The 18,423-nt window shown below is 41.5% G+C and overlaps 1 protein-coding gene across 1 annotated transcript in view; it reads left to right on the forward strand.

The window, feature by feature from the left end:
• The window catches only part of rims2a (regulating synaptic membrane exocytosis 2a), an 839,749-nt gene that overhangs the window by 497,593 nt on the left and 323,733 nt on the right, over positions 1–18,423 (forward strand). Inside the window, exons 22-24 of the mRNA XM_060824314.1 lie at positions 1,089–1,125; positions 4,916–4,925; positions 18,319–18,350. Of these exons, the coding sequence (XP_060680297.1) occupies positions 1,089–1,125; positions 4,916–4,925; positions 18,319–18,350 (79 nt within the window). The remainder of the gene's footprint in view (positions 1–1,088; positions 1,126–4,915; positions 4,926–18,318; positions 18,351–18,423) is intronic.

Below are 18,423 nucleotides of genomic sequence, written 5' to 3' on the forward strand. Positions count from 1 at the left end.
GGAGCTCCAGCAAGTGTCCCAGGTTGCCCCTTTTCCGGGAAGTTCTGTCTAATGACATGTCCATTAGGCACTTAGGTAAACAGCAACAAGTCTTCCCTGGCTCCCAAAAGCTCCGACAAATTCTATCCAATCAGACATGGGCATCTGTGCACTATAGGCAGTGCCAGCAGGAGGGGGAGGTAACTGCCAGTGATGCGCCCACACAAGGCCTAACATTGTTGATAGGTCCCAGGCGACAGGCGAGCATAGATGGGTTGGGAGTGAGTCAACGGATGCAGGTTGTGCTAAGTAGGGGTGGTTGGGGAATCGGTCAGCAACAAGAGTTGGGGGGGGGGGGTGGTGGGAGTGGTCGTCATTGTACTCCTCATCCCATCTTCTCAGTGTGGGACCTTTGATCAAGCTCAGAGTTTATTTGAATGAAAGACCTACATGCCACAAGCAATAGCACACCAGTCTGACAGGTTTCTGTTTTTTGAGTTATCCCGTTACAATGACTTTCTCCTACACAGACAGCAGAATACATGCAGCCACAATATGAGTAATCATTATCCACATGAAGGTCTCAGATGGGAGTGGCTCAGGAAGGCTATCCATGAGCCTTTTCACCCCTAACTTTGCCAGAGCAGAGGTGGGAAGATGATGGTGTTTCCACAAGCTAACCTTACATTTGATTAAATGTCCCTACCTCCAATCAGTGAGACTCCAAACCTAGAGATAGTAAGCACTACAGATGCTGCAAGTCAGAGTCGATACAATGTGGAGCTAGAAGAGCACAGCAGACCAGGCAGCATCAGAGGAGCAGGAAAGTCAATGTTTCAGGTCAGGAACTTTCATCAGGACCTTCAAACCTACCTGGGAAGATATTAAATTCTACCGACTGCATTAAAATGGAACAAAGCTAACTGTAAGAAAGAAGATGCTTTACACTGAAGTATTAACTTGGGTAGAAAATTTTGTATTTTCTAAGGATGGAAGCAGATCATTTTTACCCTAATATTGATCTGTGAAAGATTATTTGTTGATGTTCCTTTTTCCTTTCTTTTTTTTTCTTTTATTTATTCTATTTTCTCCTGTTTCTTTCTTCCCAGACAATGGAGAAGAAGGAATTGAGCTTTATGAAGGTTTGTAAACAGAAATTAAGTTATTTATGTAGACAAGCCTTTAGGGGCTTCATCTGCAGAAATAAACATAACTGCAATAGATTTTCTGTGGTTTCAGTTGTCCAGAACTATCTGTAATGCAATTTTAATTTTCCTTTCTCAACTCAATAGAGCAGAACTTGCAAATGTGATAACAGATAATAATTGTACAGATCCAATGTTTTAAAAGAAGAACTTGGAACTTTTCACAAGGAATTCATTGTATGTGAATGGGCAGGAAACCATGTAGTGTCAATTGCAGTATTTTTATTTTGGAAAAGGAGTGTGAGGCAGAGACCATAAGTCTTCCAGAGCAAAGGCTCCACTCAGATATGTCTGTGTATACAGAGTCATAGAGATGTATGGCATGGAAACAGATCCTGCGGTCCAACTCATCCACGCCGACCAGATATTCCAACTCAATCTAGTTCCACCTGCCAGCACCTGACCCATATCCCTCCAAACCCTTCCTATTCGCATACCCATCCAGATGCCTATTAAATGTTCTAATTGTACCAGCCTCCACTTCTTCCTCTATCAGCTCATTCCATACGCTTTCCCCTCTCACCCTCGAGTTCTGGACTCCTCAACCCAAGGAAAAGACTTTGTCTATTTATCCTATCAATGCCTCTCATGATTTTATAGACCTCTATACGGTCACCCCTCAGCCTCCGACACTCCAGAGAAAACAGCCTTAACCTGTTCAACCTCTCCCTATAGCTCAAACCCTCCTACCTTGGCAACATCCTTGTAAATCTTTTCTGAACCCTTTCAAGTTTCACAACATCTTTCTGATGGGAAGACCAGAATTGCATGCAATATTCCAACAGTGCCCTAACCAATGTCCTGTGCAGCCGCAACATGACCTCCCAATTCCTGTACTCAATACTCTGACCAATAAAGAAAAGCATACAAAATGCCTTCATTATCCTATCTACCTGCGACTCTACTTTCAAGGGGCTATGAACGTGCACTCCAAGAAACACACGCACATGCATTAAAAATGTATTTTTTTCAAATATTTGAAATGTAGAATTAGTCATTTGAAGATCGCTGAGAATTCTCAGGGGTTCATACAAATTGTAAGTTAAGCTGCTATTAGTAAATTTTGATTAAAGTCTAGATAGTGTGATATATAAATGTAAGTATGTCAAAGAATTGTAATGTAATAATTCAGTCAATGGCAAGCCCAGTTATTCTCATCAGATTAAGCTTGCAATTAGATTTGTCTCTTAAAGTCGCCAGTCAATATTTATTACTGATTAGCATTTCAAGTTCTTCATTGGCAAGCTCCCTGTGCCTGCCTCGCCTTCATAACTCAGACCTGAAGCTTGATCTCACGATAGCTTCAGTTCTACCTTTTTCGAACATTTCCTGGACCCAGTTTGGTGATCAAATCTCTGTCTCAGAAGCTGCAATTTATGGTCCCTTACCATAGAGTCATAGAGCACAGGAATAGACCCTTTGGTACAACTCATCCATGCTGACCAGATATCCTAACCTAATCTAGTCCCATTTGTCAGCACTTGGCCCATATCCCTCTAAACCTTTCCTATTCATATACAAATCCAGATGTCTCCACCACTTTGTCTGGCAGCTCATTCCATGCACGCACCAGCTTTGCATGAAAAGGTTGTCCCTTAGGTCTCTTTTAAACTTTTCCCCTCTCACCCTAAATCTATGCCCTCTAGTTCTGGACTCCCCCACCCCAGGGAAAAGACCTTGTCTATTTACCCTATCTATGTCTCTCGTGATTTTATAAATCTCTATAACGTCACCCCTCAGCCTCCGATATTCCATGGAAAACAGTCAAAACCTATTCAGCCTCTCCATGTAGCGCAAATCCTCTAACCCTGGCACCATCCTTGCAAATCTTTTCTGAACTCTTTGAAGTTTGACAACGTCCTTCTGATAGGAAGGAGACCAGAATTGCTCACAATATTCCAAAAGTGGCCTAACCAATGTCCTGTACAGCCACAACATGACTTCCTAATGCCTATATTTAGTGATCTGAGCATTAGGGGAAAGCATTTGAAACGCCTTTTTCAAGTCCGTGCAACTCCACTTTCAAGGAACTATGAACCTGCACTCCAAGGTCTCTTTATTCAGTGACACTCCCTAGGACCGTACCAATTTCTGGTGGTTGGGGAGAGTAGAGTTATGGGAGGTTACAGGTCAAGTGTCATGGGTCCCGCTCACCTCCTTACCAAATACCCTTGGTGTTTTGAGGCTATAATCAGTTGAGGAGCTGTATCCACCTCCACTGACTGTAACCACTGGACAATGGCAGGCAGACCAGCATTCAAAGGTTTCTTTTCAGGAATGATTTCTTAGGAAAGGCAGGAAGGAAAACTGAGGCTCTTCAAGCAAGAGGTTCTGTATGCCTTTTGGGAGCAACCACCCAATTGCAAGATTTCATGTCCTTGTTGATTTTTCATACTTGCCTGCTAAAACACAACTCTCTCTTCTTGCCCCTGAAGAAGGTGACTGCTGCAGGACAATGTGGTCAAGGTATACCTGGAGCACTACTAGGGATGAAGTTCTGGGGTTTTGACGAGGTGACAGTGAAATAGTAGCAACATATATTCAAGTCATGTGGCATGTGACTTGGAAGAAAACTTTCAAGTGGTAACTTCCCTACATTTTTGCTATTTTTTTTGTTCTAGGAGGCTGAGTTTGTGAGTTGAGAATGTGTTGTCAAAGGGAGATTTGCTGCGTTACTGCTGTGCATCTTATAGATGATCCACACTGTGCATTAGTGATGGAGGGAGTGAATGTTGAAGGTAGTGGTGGAGGTACCAATCAAGTAGGTTGCTTTGTCCTGGCTGTGTAGAACCTCTTGATTGTTGTTGAAACTGCACTCTGCTAGGCAAGTTAGGAGTTTTCCATCATATTCCTGACCTGGACCTTGTGGATTGCTAATAGTCTTTGGAGAGACAGTATTTCACTGCAGAATGCAGCTGTGACCTGCTCTAACAGCCTTTATATTAACGTGACTGGTCCAGTAAAGTTTCTCATTTCTTGCTGATGGTGGTAATGAGAACTGTTAAAAGGTGGTAGTTAGATGTCTTATTGGTAGTGATCATTGCTTGGCATTGTGTGACCTTAATGTGACTTGCCATTCACAAGCTCACGATGAAAATTGCCTAGATCTTACTGTACATATGAAGGAATTAAAATGAAACTGAATCATCCCCCCTTTTGATCTTATGATAGAGTGGGTGAAGCTGTATAAATATGACTGCAGTTGGTGAAGTGTTTCCCCTCCTGGTTTTGCCAAAGTAAAGGCGATCACTAACTATAAATATCATAACCCTTTGTACAACTGCTATGTCTTGCTTGCATAGTATGATGTACTGTTCTTCAAATTACATAAAGGCAGTGTCAGTTGGTGCTTAGTAACTCATTTATTTCACAGTAAATAATTAAGTATTTTTTATCAATATTAATGTGCTCTATCAGGATTCGGTGAGGTTATATTTGAAAATGAGCAGGTTAGTATCAGGGGAAGTTATCAGAATGTTAAAATTCAGAATCCCAACTCCAGTTTTTCCTCTGTGTCTTTTACCTTGATATCCAACCTTTAGTATACTTTGTCTGTACTGAATCATTGTTTTGGATAGCGCCAAGAGAACTTGTCTCATGTTTTGGACTTGCTGTTAGTCTGAATGACTAAAGTGGAAATGCTTGCAGGTTATGGTAATAGAAATTCCAATATTAATTCCTTTAGAGCTGGGAATTCTGCCGTGAAATACAGTCTCTCTAAATACTATTAGCCATCCACAAGTCCCAGGTCAGGTGTATGGTGGAATTCTGAATAGGACAATAAGGTTACGAATTAGTGCATACGGTATGTGTTTTGCAAATTAGTTATGACTGATCTATAAATTGCAGAGGGGTTGCAAATAAAGTCAATCGCAGCAGTACTTGGATTCTCTCAAAGTTAAATAGATATGAACTTCATATCAGTGGACATAACTGATAAACTTTGGTTGTCAAATCCACCAACCCTCATACACCTCTACTGAATTAATTTGGCTTCAATAGAAAGAAAAATTGGTAGGGATAATGGCCAACTAGTTAAATATTACTTGATTTACACTGGTGAAAGATGGAAGTTCTTGTAATCGAACATGCCTTTAGAATTTACATTGTGGTGTTGTCTTCTGATTAATTGATTATTCCTTGGTAAATAGATATGTTTGAATATTTTTCTTATTTGAGACTTAGTAGCATTAACTTGAGTACTGAAATTTTCTGTGGTATTTTTCCACTAAGTTCAGCAGTATCCTCCCCACTCCCCATTTCCTTCCCAGTGAAATAGACCAATTAGTTTGTAATTCCACTGGCTTTTGTGCCAGTTATGACAGATCACAATCATTATGATCCGTGACAGGAAAACATTAAAAGCCATAATTTCCCCATTGTATTCAGAAGTGGGCTTTATTCTTAAATTGTTCAAATCAGTTAATGTACATTCGCAAACCAATGTGAATCAACTTGGATACGCTTGCTGGAATATACAACAATTCTGACATCTTATGCCCTCGTGCTTACATTTTCATTTTGAATCTGGAGCTATGGAATCAGTTTTAATTCTTCAGGTTTATTTCCACCAGTCAGGTAAAATATGAACCTATCTGAGAGGAGTTTTATAATCTAAATGTTAATTTTGTTGATATAATGCAGAAGAAGATCATGAAAATACTCTGGAACAGTGGTCAGAGGTGGAGGAAGGTCTGTCTTGACTGTGACCATGTAGAATTTGTGTGCTGTGGTGTGTTGTAATGCTGTGTCTTGGCTTATGGTTTATTTATTTCCTTTTAGTTAAAGAACACACAAGTTCCATATTTTGTATCAGTTATTGACGATTGTCCAGTGTGTTTTGCCACAATTATTTTTTCACTCAGTCTGTGGTGAAAACAAAACACTTATGCCTATTGTACAAACATCCTAGAGATAGTACTTTAATCGCCTTCCATCAGAGCAAATCCATACCTGAACATCATGCAATGAAGTACATATATCGTGCAATGAAGTACATATTAGACTTTTGAAACTAACAAGAACCTGTATCTTTCTAAAGCAATTTCATACTCAAGTACTACTTCAGCAAAAACATTACCGACGGAATCCATCCATTCAGAAGTAAGAATTAAGAATTCTTCTTGAAAATGATGATTTTGTCAGTGTTCAGCAGCCCACACACAAATTAAAATGATTGAATTATATGCTGGGGGATAATACATAGCCAAAATTGGCAAACTGACAATTAAGCTAATAGTATTAAGATTTGTTTGGGGAGAAAGAGTGTCCAGTATTTCCTGAGCCTATTTTGTACCAGTTGACCAGTTGAGGAACATATATTAGGACAATCTGATAAGACAATCACACAAATGTAGCACTCTGGCAACAGTGGACTTTATAGAAAGCCCATTATGTCAATAATGGACACAATTGATTACTGAAATATATGGATTAGAACTTCATTAGAAAATGTTCTAATTTAAAACATGATATGCTTAACCAACTATAATAAAATTCTGTGAAAGCTTCCAAAAAAAGTGCTTATTCCATTTGTGTCAAATATGATTGATCTGAATTGTCATTTCTCTCCTTCAACAATGTTTATTGTGTCAAAAAGTGCTCCTTCCTGATTTAAATCAATAACTGATATGGCCTATGCAATTATTTGTATGTGTTTTGTTTTCCTAGTGTTGTATTATTGTGCTGTTGCCATGTTCAATGCTATTTTCATCTTAATCAAAAACAGAAATTGCTGGAAAAACTCAACAGGTTTGGTAGCATCTGTAGAGAGAAATTAGATTTAACATTTCAGGTCCAGTGGTCCTTCTTTAGAATTGATATTAGCTTGATTTTTATACAGAAAATGGGAAAGGAAGAGAATAAACAATAGGTGGGGATAGAGCCCAACTATTTTGGAAACACTTGATTTTTATGCAAAGATAAAGTGGGGGAAGGGGTTTAAGGCTAAATGATAGGTGGAGAAAGAGCCCAAAGAGAGAGAAAAACACTTGGACAGATAAAGAAGTGGATAATGGTCAGCCTCGTAGAATGAATAGCTGCCAATGGGGACTGTTCGTGACTAACAATGGGTTGTGTGTAATAGAGCAGAGCATGTGATCACAAGATCTAATGTGTGGAGCTCAGGGAAAGCATGGGGAGGATGCTCAAACCCTAAAATTGTTGAACTTGATATTGGGTTAGGGAACATATATTAGGACAAAACTATAAAGTTCCTCAATAGAAAATGAGGTGCCGTTCTTCCAGCTTGTGCCAAGCTACTATGGAACGCTGCAGCCAGACTGAAACAGAGACTTTGGCCAAGGGACAGGGTTCCTGGAAAAAAGACCTGAAATGTCCCCATCCATCACCACCCTCCTCCACCAGGCTGAGCTTTTCCTCACTGTGAACAACTTCTGTTTTAACTTCTCTCACTTTCTTCAGATCAAAGGGTAGTCAAGTATATCCACATGGGCTTGAGTCATGCATGTTTGTTTTTGGGGTACATGGAGCATTCCTTGTTTCAGGTAAAAAGTGAGGTCTGCAGATGCTGGAGATCAGAGCTGAAAATGTGTTGCTGGTTAAAGCACAGCAGGTCAGGCAGCATCCAAGGAACAGGAAATTCGACCTTTCGGGCCAGAGCCCTTCATCAGGAATGAGGAGAGGGTGCCAGGCAGCTAAGATAAAAGGTAGGGAGGAGGGACCTGGGGGAGGGGCGATGGAGATGTGATAGGTGGAAGGAGGTCAAGGTGAGGGTGATAGGCCGGAGTGGGGTGGGGGCAGAGAGGTTAGGAAGAAGATTGCAGGTTAGGAGGGCAGTGCTGAGTTGAGGGAACCGACTGAGACAAGGTGGGGGGAGGGGAAATGAGGAAACTGGAGAAATCTGAGTTCATCCCTTGTGGTTGGAGGGTTCCCAGGCGGAAGATGAGGCGTTCTTCCTCCAACCGTTGTGTTATGTTTTGCCGGTGGAGGAGTCTAAGGACCTGCATGTCCTCGGTGGAGTGGGAGTTAAAGTGTTGAGCCACGGGGTGGTTGGGTTGGTTGGTCCGGGCGACCCAGAGGTGTTCCCTGAAGCGTTCCGCAAGTAGGCGGCCCGTCTCCCCAATATAAAGGAGGCCACATCGGGTGCAGCGGATGCAATAGATGATGTGTGTGGAGGTGCAGGTGAATTTGTGGCGGATATGGAAGGATCCCTTGGGACCTTGGAGAGAAGTAAGGGAGGAGGTGTGGGCGCAAGTTTTGCATTTCCTGCAGTTGCAGGGGAAGGTGCCGGGAGTGGAGGTTGGGTTGGTGGGGTGTGTGGACCTGACGAGGAAGTCACGAAGGGAGTGGTCTTTGTGGAACGCTGATAGGGGAGGGGAGGGAAATATATCCCTGGTGGTGGGGTCCGTTCCTTGTTTCAGTCCTGTTCTGGCCCCCATTCATAATTCTTTCTCGGGTATTTTGATATCATTGGTTCTGCTTCCCTCTCTCTTCTGGAATTGGAAAAGTTTATCACTTCCAATTTCCACCCTGCTCTCACCTTCACCTGGTCCATCATTGACTCCTCACTTCCCTTCCTTTCTATTTCTGGGGATAGACTGGCCACCGATGTCCACTACGAACCAATTGACTCCCACAGTTAACTTGACTATACATTTTCACACCCTGGTTCTTGTAAAGACATTAACTCTGAATTCTGTCCATAGGTGCTGCCAGACCTGCTGGATTTGTCAAGCAAATTCTATTTTTGTTTCAGAGTTCCAGCATCCGCAGTTCTTTCAGCTATTTTCATCTGTGTTGCTGTGCATTGAACAGTCTGGATGTTGCACAGCTTCAAGCACCTTTATGCTAATATGTTGTCTATTAATTCCAATGTTTGTGTTTTTTAATGTTATAAGATGCTGTGCAGAAAACTCATTTTACACCTGATAACGGGAGGAAAGGCAAGTTCTTTGATTATTTTAGGGTCATTAAATGTGATCTTTTGGGCAAGTAAATAGTTTTGTGGCCTTCTATGGTATACACATGGATGCATTTGCAAACTGTGAAAGGTTTTGCTTCCTTTTTCTCATCTCTTCCATATCTTATTGTCATTTGATGTGTTTGCTTCCATGGTCAGTTTTAACATGTTTGCTTTTTAATAATTGAGAAAGTTATCTTGCAACTAGACAACCTTGAATTCTTTGGTTGAATAGATTGTCATGTCAAAAGAAAATAAATAACCTAATTTTAGGACAGTAAAAATTCTGATAGAAATTTCAAAATTAAACATGCAATCTCCAATTTTAACTGTCTCATTCAGTTGGAAAACAGTCAGATGGGGAAATTAAAATATCAGCTATTACTTATCACCATCCATCTTGTTTACTTACCTTTATGCTCGCAAAACCTACCCTTTTTAAGCAATTCAAGAACAGGAAAGACTCCTATTGAAGTGTGCAGATCAGGTCACACAATTGATGAGGGCAGGATGGTAAATATTATAAAGGACTTTATCAAGGCAATTGTTAAGGTTCCTCATGGCAGGCCGATATAAACAGAGAAGTCACATGGGATCCACAGTGAGCTGATAAGTTGGATACAGAACTGGCTTAGTCAAGAAGATTGACAGTAGCATTAGAAGGGTGTTCTTCTGATTAGAGGTCTGTAACCAGTGATGATCTTCAGGGATTAGTGTTGGGACCTCTGCTATTTCTAATATATATAAAAGGATTGGAGGAGAATCTAGGTAGCCTGATTAGTCAATGTGCGGATGGTTGACTGATGGGGTTGTTGCAGATAGTGAGGAAGATTGCCAGAGTATAGGTAAGCAGGAGATTTGGGTAGAGAAATGGCGGTTGGAGATAACCACAACAAATGTGAGGTGATCCATTTTGAAAGATCTAATGCAGGAGGAAAGTACACAGTAACTAGCAGAACCCTTACAGAGGTATACATCGACATACAGAGGGATTTAGGTGCACATGTCCACTCTTCCCTGAAAGTGGCAACATAAGTGGATAAGGTAGCCAAGAAGGCATATGGCATACTTGCCTTCATCAATCAGAGCATAGCGTATAAAAATTGTCAAGTCATGTTGCAACTGTATAGAACTGTACAGTACTGGTTACCATTCTACAAGAAGGAAGTGGAGGCTTTGGAGAGAGTACAGAAACAGTTTACCAGGATGTTACCTGTAGTCCACCTTGAATAGTGAAAGCATCTCCTCTTTGCCACCAGGCTAAACCAAACCAATAGAAGGATAGGACAGGAAGAAACCCCGAGAAATAAGTATATTTTTTTAAGGAGTAAAGAGAGCTCTTTTAAGCTCACAAAGAAATTCAGGGCCTTCTCAGCCAAACCTACCTAGCATCTCTTTCCCTTTTGCAGCACCTTTCCCGAAACTCAATCCACACGTGTGCCATGATACTGACAGGTAACTCAGGAAGTCTCATTTTTTGCAGGCTATCATTCGTAGGAGTGGTCCAGTGGCATTTTCCTGAGAAATAGGTACTAAAATAACCTGATTACTACAGGAGTAGGTAGCTTTGCAATCCTAAATCTGCTCAGAAATAAAACTGGACTTTGTGTCTTCCTGTTTCATGATAGCTTATTTGTACTCAAGTGTGTGTCATGTTCAGTGTATTTTTTTTTCAGCATTCTTTTACACTTCTGGTGAAGTGTTGAAGGGGTTAAATTCAGTATTAGTGATATTACATAACAGATGGTAATGTATTACCCACTAGTTTTCTGAACTTCCTCTCCATTAAGTCTTGCAAGCAAAGTTTTAGTGGGTTATGTAAGTGACCCTGCTAAAGTTATATGTAAGTATCTCAGTAAAATGAGCCATTTTTCACATTTTCACCAAATGTCGAGATTAACGATCTCTGTAAAGTGTAGGGACAAATTATCACCCTCTTGGAGTCCATCAGATTGCACTGTGGAAATGGTAATGGAATTATGGATGGACTCCCTTCAGCCAATTGTTGCTGGTCAACAAGTGGCAGCCTGGTGGCTCACAGCGCCAGGGACCTGAGATCAATTCCGCCCTCTGGCAACTGTCTATGTGGAGTTTGCATGTTCTCCCCATGTCTGTGTGGGTTTTCTCCAGGTGCTCCAGTTTCTTCCCACAGTCCAAAGATGTGCAGATTAGGTGCATTGGCCATGGGAAATTACCCTGTAATTTCCCATAGAGATGTGCAAGCTAGGTTGTTTAGCAGGGTTATGGGGGTGGGGAGGGTGTGGGGGTGAGGAGGGGGGTGAGGAGGATGCTGTGTGGATGCTCATTGTGGACTTGATGGGCCAAACGGCCTCAAACCATGCAGTATAGATTCCATATTCTAAGCTATCTAGCATAATCCATTGTTCTGGTCCCCTTGGCCTTTGAGTCTCCCTTTATAATACATCTCCACTACTCCATCCTACGCACTTCAAATAAGACTTTTCTTGGCCTCATCTTTTCCAAAGGAAGCAACTCTCACCCATCCATTCTTTCATAATAGCTAAAATTCTTCAGTCCAAGCAATATCTTCATTACACTCTTAATGACTATTCTCAGGCCCAGTCTCATCTTTCCTAGGATGCGATGACCAGAACAGCATGAATGTCTTCAGCTGTGACCTAACTACTGACTTATACAGTTCCAGTAGAACCTCACAACTCTTACATTCTGTGCTTTGTCTAAGAAAGCTAAGTTTCCATTTTAGTTTCTTTACCACTTCATCTGCTTATCCAGTCATTTTCAGGGATTTGTGGGCATGTACTCCATGGTCTATACTTCTGTAAGCTTGACAGTACTCTACCACTTATGTACTGTCTAGCTAGGTTAGTCTTTTAGCTCTTATTTCTTCAGATTGAATTGCATTTGCAGCTGCTTCATCCACCTGTCTAGTCTATTGAAACCTTCCAGCATTCTACAGCTTTTCAACAACACAGCCAATTCTTGTATCATCTGCAAAAAATAATAATTTCCCCAGATTAAAGTCCACTTGAAGCAGCATCCCCTACACACATTTCATCAACCTTTGCTTTGTGTTACTGAGCCAAATTTTGATTCAAATTCTCATTTTTGATTCAATTTATCACTGTCTTAGCACTGTTATACAGTACTACACAGCACTCGTGACTGACAAAAATCTGCTGACGATCATTGAGGCAGACAGCTGACAGCCCTGCAGGATCACCATTCACAGCTCTGGCTTGGTAAAGCCAGACTTTGAGGTGTACTGCCTAGACATGGGCAACAACAGTCTGGCTGGCTGACTGACAGACCAGAGGCTTGGGGTAGGTAAAATACTGCAATTTTAAGAAAGGAAAGCAGCATTGCAATCCATGATGCCACTGACTTCCCCTGTGAAAATACCATAGCAGTAAAAGAAATCAATGTTGAAGGATAAGTTGCGGTGAGACTGTGCAAGCTACTTTCAGCAATGATATCGCTATCATGATGTTAGCAATAGGAGAGTGCTTGGCAACAAACTGCACTTGCATTGTAACAATCTTCACCAATATCACTTCAGTCAGCTTCCACTGCATCACTCAGACCTTGGATGATTTAGTTATGTTACAATGTAAGCTGATTCATTTGAAGAGGACCAGTCAGCATGTCTGCGAGGAGCGGGTATATTGAGGACCCTGTGACAGGCAGTCAGCATAACTGACAGGAGTTAAGGTATATCTGGGTATTTCTAATCCATGATGTGTATGTCCTGCACTATGTTGGAAATTCTAGACTCTCCTGACAGTGGCAGTGACCACCTGCAGGAGATACCTCCAGCTGGAGCAACTCGAGCTATGTGGCAGCTGAGGTCTCTCCAGGCATTCATGAGGCTGAGCAGTTCATCAATAGTATATTTCAGGATGTGGTCAGCCTGCGGCTTAAGGAATCGCAGGCAGCCTACCAGGAGACAGGCAAGTAGTGAGGCAGACCAGCCCTGTCCCTTTCCACACAGTAAGTGCATCTCGCTTGCGCAGTGTTGCACTCAGCAAAAGTGACAGTCCCTCTGTGGAAGCCAGTCAGAACTAAGGCCATGGCACTGGGGATATTTCAGGTGTTCAGGAGGGAGGAAAAAGTGTGGAAAAGCAATAGTAGGCAATTCATTGATTAGGATAGTTGGCAGGCACTTCTGCAGGTGTAGACATGATTTATTGGATGATATGTTTCCTCTTGGGTGCCACGATGTACGCTGTCGTGAAACAGCTGTTTTGAATTCTGAAGTGGGAGAGTGAACAGCCAGAGGCCATGCCCATGTCAATGATATAGAATGAAAAATAAATTAGGACTTTAGTGTGTTAAATAGGAAATCAAAACGAAGGACTTAAAATGTGATAATATCTGGATTCTTCTCAGTGCCCCATTGTACTGAGTATAGACATAGAAGAATAAAACAAAGAAATGTGTGACTGGAGAGATGCTCCTGGAGAAAGCATTTAAACATCCTGAAGCATTTGGATTATTTCTGGGGAAAGTTGGGACCTGTACAAGGTTACATCTGAATAGGATCAGGATCAGGATCGACATCCTGATAAAGGGTCCTGAACCAAAACGTCCACCTTTCTACTCCTCTGATGCAGTCTGACTTGCTGTGCCTTTCCAGCTCCATACTTCATTGGTTCTTTTGAGGAGGTTTGCTCATGCTGTTGGGGCAGATTTCAATTAGATTGGCAGGGGAATGAGATCCTGACCAGTAGGGGAGAGAAGCTGAAATGGAATTAGAAGTTAAAATGCAAATAAACCTAGAATGCAGAGGAAGTATTAACTAGATAAGAAAGAAGTGAGTTTAACAAGACTAAATTGAATATAATTTAATTCAAGGAGTCTGAGAAATAAGATAAACAAGCTGAGGGCACAGATAGGCACTTGGGTGCATAATATTATAAATATGATTGAGATTTGGCTGAAAGATGGGCAGTATTGGCTGCTGAAAATTCCTGGTTATAGGATATTCAATTGAAATAGAGAAAGAATAGAAGGGGGGTGGGGTCATAATATTGATTGAGGCATCAATTATAGCAATGAGGGGTATAATGTCGAATTTTGCAACACATATAGAGAACCGTTAGACCATTCTGCCCTCACCTCTCACCAAGCACCTATCAACTTTTGTCTCCTTTTCTAATACTTGACCTGTAGATTTGTATGCTATGGTATTTCAAGTGACCAGCTAACTACCTGTTAAATGTCCTGAGGGTTCCCACCTCTACTATCCTTTCTGACAGTGAGTTCCAGATAGCCAACATACTTTGAACACCTCAATCAGATTCCCAATACCTCAGCCTTCTGTGGAAAGCAACCCCAGCATATCTAGTCTCTTTTTATCTCTGCATAGCTGAAAGATTCCAACCCAGGCAATGTTCCTTAAGCTTCAAGGTGACCATATGTTATTGATGAACCACTCAACCTTGTGAATCTTTACTGCATCCTCTTTTAGTGCTATTACATCCTTCCCATAATGTAACTATCAGAACTGCATGCAGTAGTCTAGCTGTGGCTTAACTAACATTATGTTAGTTAAGCCACAGCCACATTATATTATACCATTATAATTGCCTTGTATTCAATGCCTCGACAAATAACGGTAAGTGTCCATATGCCGTCGTAACTTGCTTAGCCACCTGTCCTGCTGTCTTCATGGATCTAAGAGTATGCACATCCTCTAATTCTCTGTCCTTCCTCAGAGCCTATCATTCAATGCATACTCCCTCATCTTGTTTAGTCCTCCTAAAATACATCACTTCACACTAATACTTCAACAAATTTGTTTTGGGTGCTTGGACCTCTTCAATGTGACCACAATTGACATGCATGGAACCTTGGAGGAAACTTAGAGAAGCAATGCATCTGTGGGAAAAGATTAGTTCTGTCAGATACTGAGGGCTCAGTTTGGCAGAGTTTCTAAAGGAGTATAGAAAGTTCAGAAAGGGACCTTAAGAAGGAAATCAGGAAATCAATGAAGAGTGCATAAGAAAACATTGGTAGCTCGATTAAAGAAAAACCCAAAGAAGTATCTTAAATGTATGAAAGGCAAGAGAATAACTACGGATGAAGCAGGGCCCATTGGAAACCAAAGAGGTCATCTGTGTGTTGACGCAGAAAACATGAGCAAAGTCATCAGTGAATGTTTTGTTTCAGTCTTCACAATAGAAAAGGACAACACAGGTATAGACTGTGAAATTTTAGGAGAAATTAAGAAAGAAAGAGAGAGAGGAAGTACTATCAGATTTAGTAGTCGTAAAAGTGGCAGGTCAATGAGATGTGTTCAGGTTGTTGAAGTAGACAAGCAAGGAGATATCAGGGATCCTGGCAGTAACTTTCAAATCTTCTCTGGCCATAGGTGAGATGCCAGACATCTGGAGGACTGCTGTTGTCCCATTATTAAAAAAAGGAGGGATAGACCAAGAAATTACAGGCCAATCAGCCTAACCTTAGTTGGAAAAGAGAATATAAAGAATTCTGAGGGTCAGAATATATCTGCACATGGGTTAATCAGGATAGTCAGCATGGACTTATTAACACCGATGTATAGAAAATCGGAGCAGTAGATCATTCAGTTCTTCCAGCCTGCACCACCATCCAATTTAATCCCTGTCCCTACTTGTTCCCCATATCCGTTGATCCCTTTAGCCCTGAGACCATATTTAACTAATTGAAAAGATTCAATGTTTTAGCCTCAACTGATTTATGTGGCAGAAAATTCCACAAGCTCATCACTCTCTGGGTGAATGATGTGGAGGTGCCATTGTTGGACAGGGGTGGTCAAAGTTAAAATTCACACAACACCAGGATATAGTCCAACAGGTTTATTTGAAAATAAAAGCTTTAACTGTCACTGGGTGAATAAATTTCTCCTGGTCTCCTTTTGATAAATTTGATTGAATTTGTAAGGAGGTAACCGGGAGCATTAATGAGAGTGTGCATTTGCATGGGCTTTATGCAACCTTTTAATAGGATATCTGTAGGCCATTCTGTTCAAGAAAATAAGAGCTCATGGGGTCTAAGGCAATGTGGCACTATGGATCCAAAATTGGCTGAGAAGGAGCAAGCAGAGGATCATGGCTGAGGAGTGTTTCTATGACTGGATGTCTGTTTACAGTAGGATTCTGCATGACTCATGTTGGGGTGCTTGCTGCTTGTGGTGTACTTTTAATTTTTGTACTTAAATATAGCTGATATAATCAAGAGGTTTGTGTATGACATGAAAATTGTTAGGGTGGATAAATGGTGAAGAGGATAGCTGTAGACTGCATATGGATATATATCAATGTACTGGACCCTCAAAAGCACTGAAGATCAGAGGGACCTTGGTGTACACACCCATAGATATCTGAAAGTAACAGGACAAGTGGATAGGGTGGTTAAGAAGATGTATTACTTTTCTCAGCTGAGGCATACAATAGAAGAGCAAGGAGGCTATGCAGCAACTGTATATAATACCACTTAGGCCACAACTGAAATATTTCATGTAGTTCTGGTCACCACATTATAGGAAATATGTAATTACAGTAGAACAGCATGTGATTTAGTGGCTGAGAATGAGGATAGACTTGGATTGACTGGGTTGTTTTCGTTTGAGTGGTGAATGTTGAGAGGGGACCTGTTAGAGGGCATTGTCCATGGTTTGGACTCTTCAACTAGTTTATACATAAACCCATTTTACTCAAGTAGTATACCTGTGAGACAAACAAAAGAGCCATAGTCAACTTGCAAATCAATGCAATTTTATTGACAAAATACACTACAGTTGCAAGGGAGCAAATGGGTGAATATTCTCGAAAGCACTGCTTTTTCATGATAATTATTAATTATTAGTATTTGTTGAAATCCTTATCTAAACTACTAGCTATGGAACTAGGACCAGGCACTGCACTTGCAGTGAAACTTAGCCAGGTTGTGTAGTTGGCTTTCTCTCACTCTCACTCTCTCCCTCCCTCTCTCTCTCATTCTCAGTCTTTCTCTTTCTGTCTCCCTCTTCCTCTCTCTGTCTCCCACTTCCCAAGTGGTCAGAGCTCTGCTGCTGTACCAGGTTGAATCTCCGCTGAAGGAATGGCCACCAGGAGTCCCTTCCCTGCTAAATGAAAACCAAAAATAGGGTGCCGTAAATCAGAAACAAAAATAGAAATTGCTGGAAAAGTTCAGCAGGCCTGGCAGCATCTGTGGAGAGAAATCAAATGAACATTTCAACCTGAAACATGAATTCTGATTTCTCTCCACAGATGCTGCCAGACCTGCTGAGCTTTTCCAACAATTTCTATTTCTATCCCTTCCCTGCTGCATCTTTCCAGTATGTTTTCTGGCCCTCAACCAATTGATCTTCCAAGTTATGGTCATAGCATCCAATGGTATCCCTGATGCCATGTATGGAAGATGTTGGGGTTACCTTCAGCTTCCATTCCCTGCAGTTTCAAGGTCACATTCCCCCTCTCTATACATGGTCATGACAGGAACTCAGGACTGCTGGGTTTCTGTAGTTCAATACGTAAGCTAGTCCTGTTTTCTATGGTAAGTCTGGGCTTGTCTTTGCCTCCCTTTGTTCAGTGCGGATCCTTTGTGCTTGACCTGTCCTGAAAGTCCCATCAGGCCTGGCTGCACAAAGTTTTCCCATTCTGGTTTTGGGCCTAGCTTTTCTGGTCCTGGACTATCCAGCCACAAGGGACATTGATAGGATTTGGAGGAAGGCATTTTTACCACTTTTAGTATGGGGTCAATAACCAGGGGGCACAGATTTAAGGTAAGGGGTGGAAGGATAAGAGGGGTGTTGAAGAGAAATTTTACTCAGAGGATGGTGGAAGCTTGAAAGGATGGTGACACTCTGGAACTCTCTGCCTGAAAGCAATATTTAGGTACTTATAGTGTTATCATAGCCTCCAGGACTATGGGTCAGAGCTGGAAATTGGAATTAGTGTCAACAGATTTTTGTTGAAGGTGCAGATATGATGGGTATGGGTTAGGTGCTTCTCAGGGTTGGAGCATGCACAGTTGAGTTGCCACGATAGAAAGGATCTTCCCCTTCAGCAAGTTGATAGCTGTTCCATTCTTGTCCATTGCTCTGCTTAAGGCCACTTTGCGCTGTTTCACAACATACTGGTTTTGTCTCTAAGCTATCCTATAGTATACAAGTCAGTCTGTATCTGAGCTGATATCATTGAATGTGTTTGTGTGATGGTGTTTCTGTATTTTTACGATGTTCTTGCTCAGCTACCAATTCCTCCATTGTCACTGCCAGCTACGTGGCAATTCTTGAGCATCTGAAAGAAAATGCCAAAATGATAAGGTGAGGGGGAAGGATTATGAAGCAGGAGG

This window comes from Hemiscyllium ocellatum, chromosome 4 (genome assembly GCF_020745735.1).
Source record: "Hemiscyllium ocellatum isolate sHemOce1 chromosome 4, sHemOce1.pat.X.cur, whole genome shotgun sequence".
Taxonomy (NCBI): Eukaryota; Metazoa; Chordata; class Chondrichthyes; order Orectolobiformes; family Hemiscylliidae; genus Hemiscyllium; species Hemiscyllium ocellatum.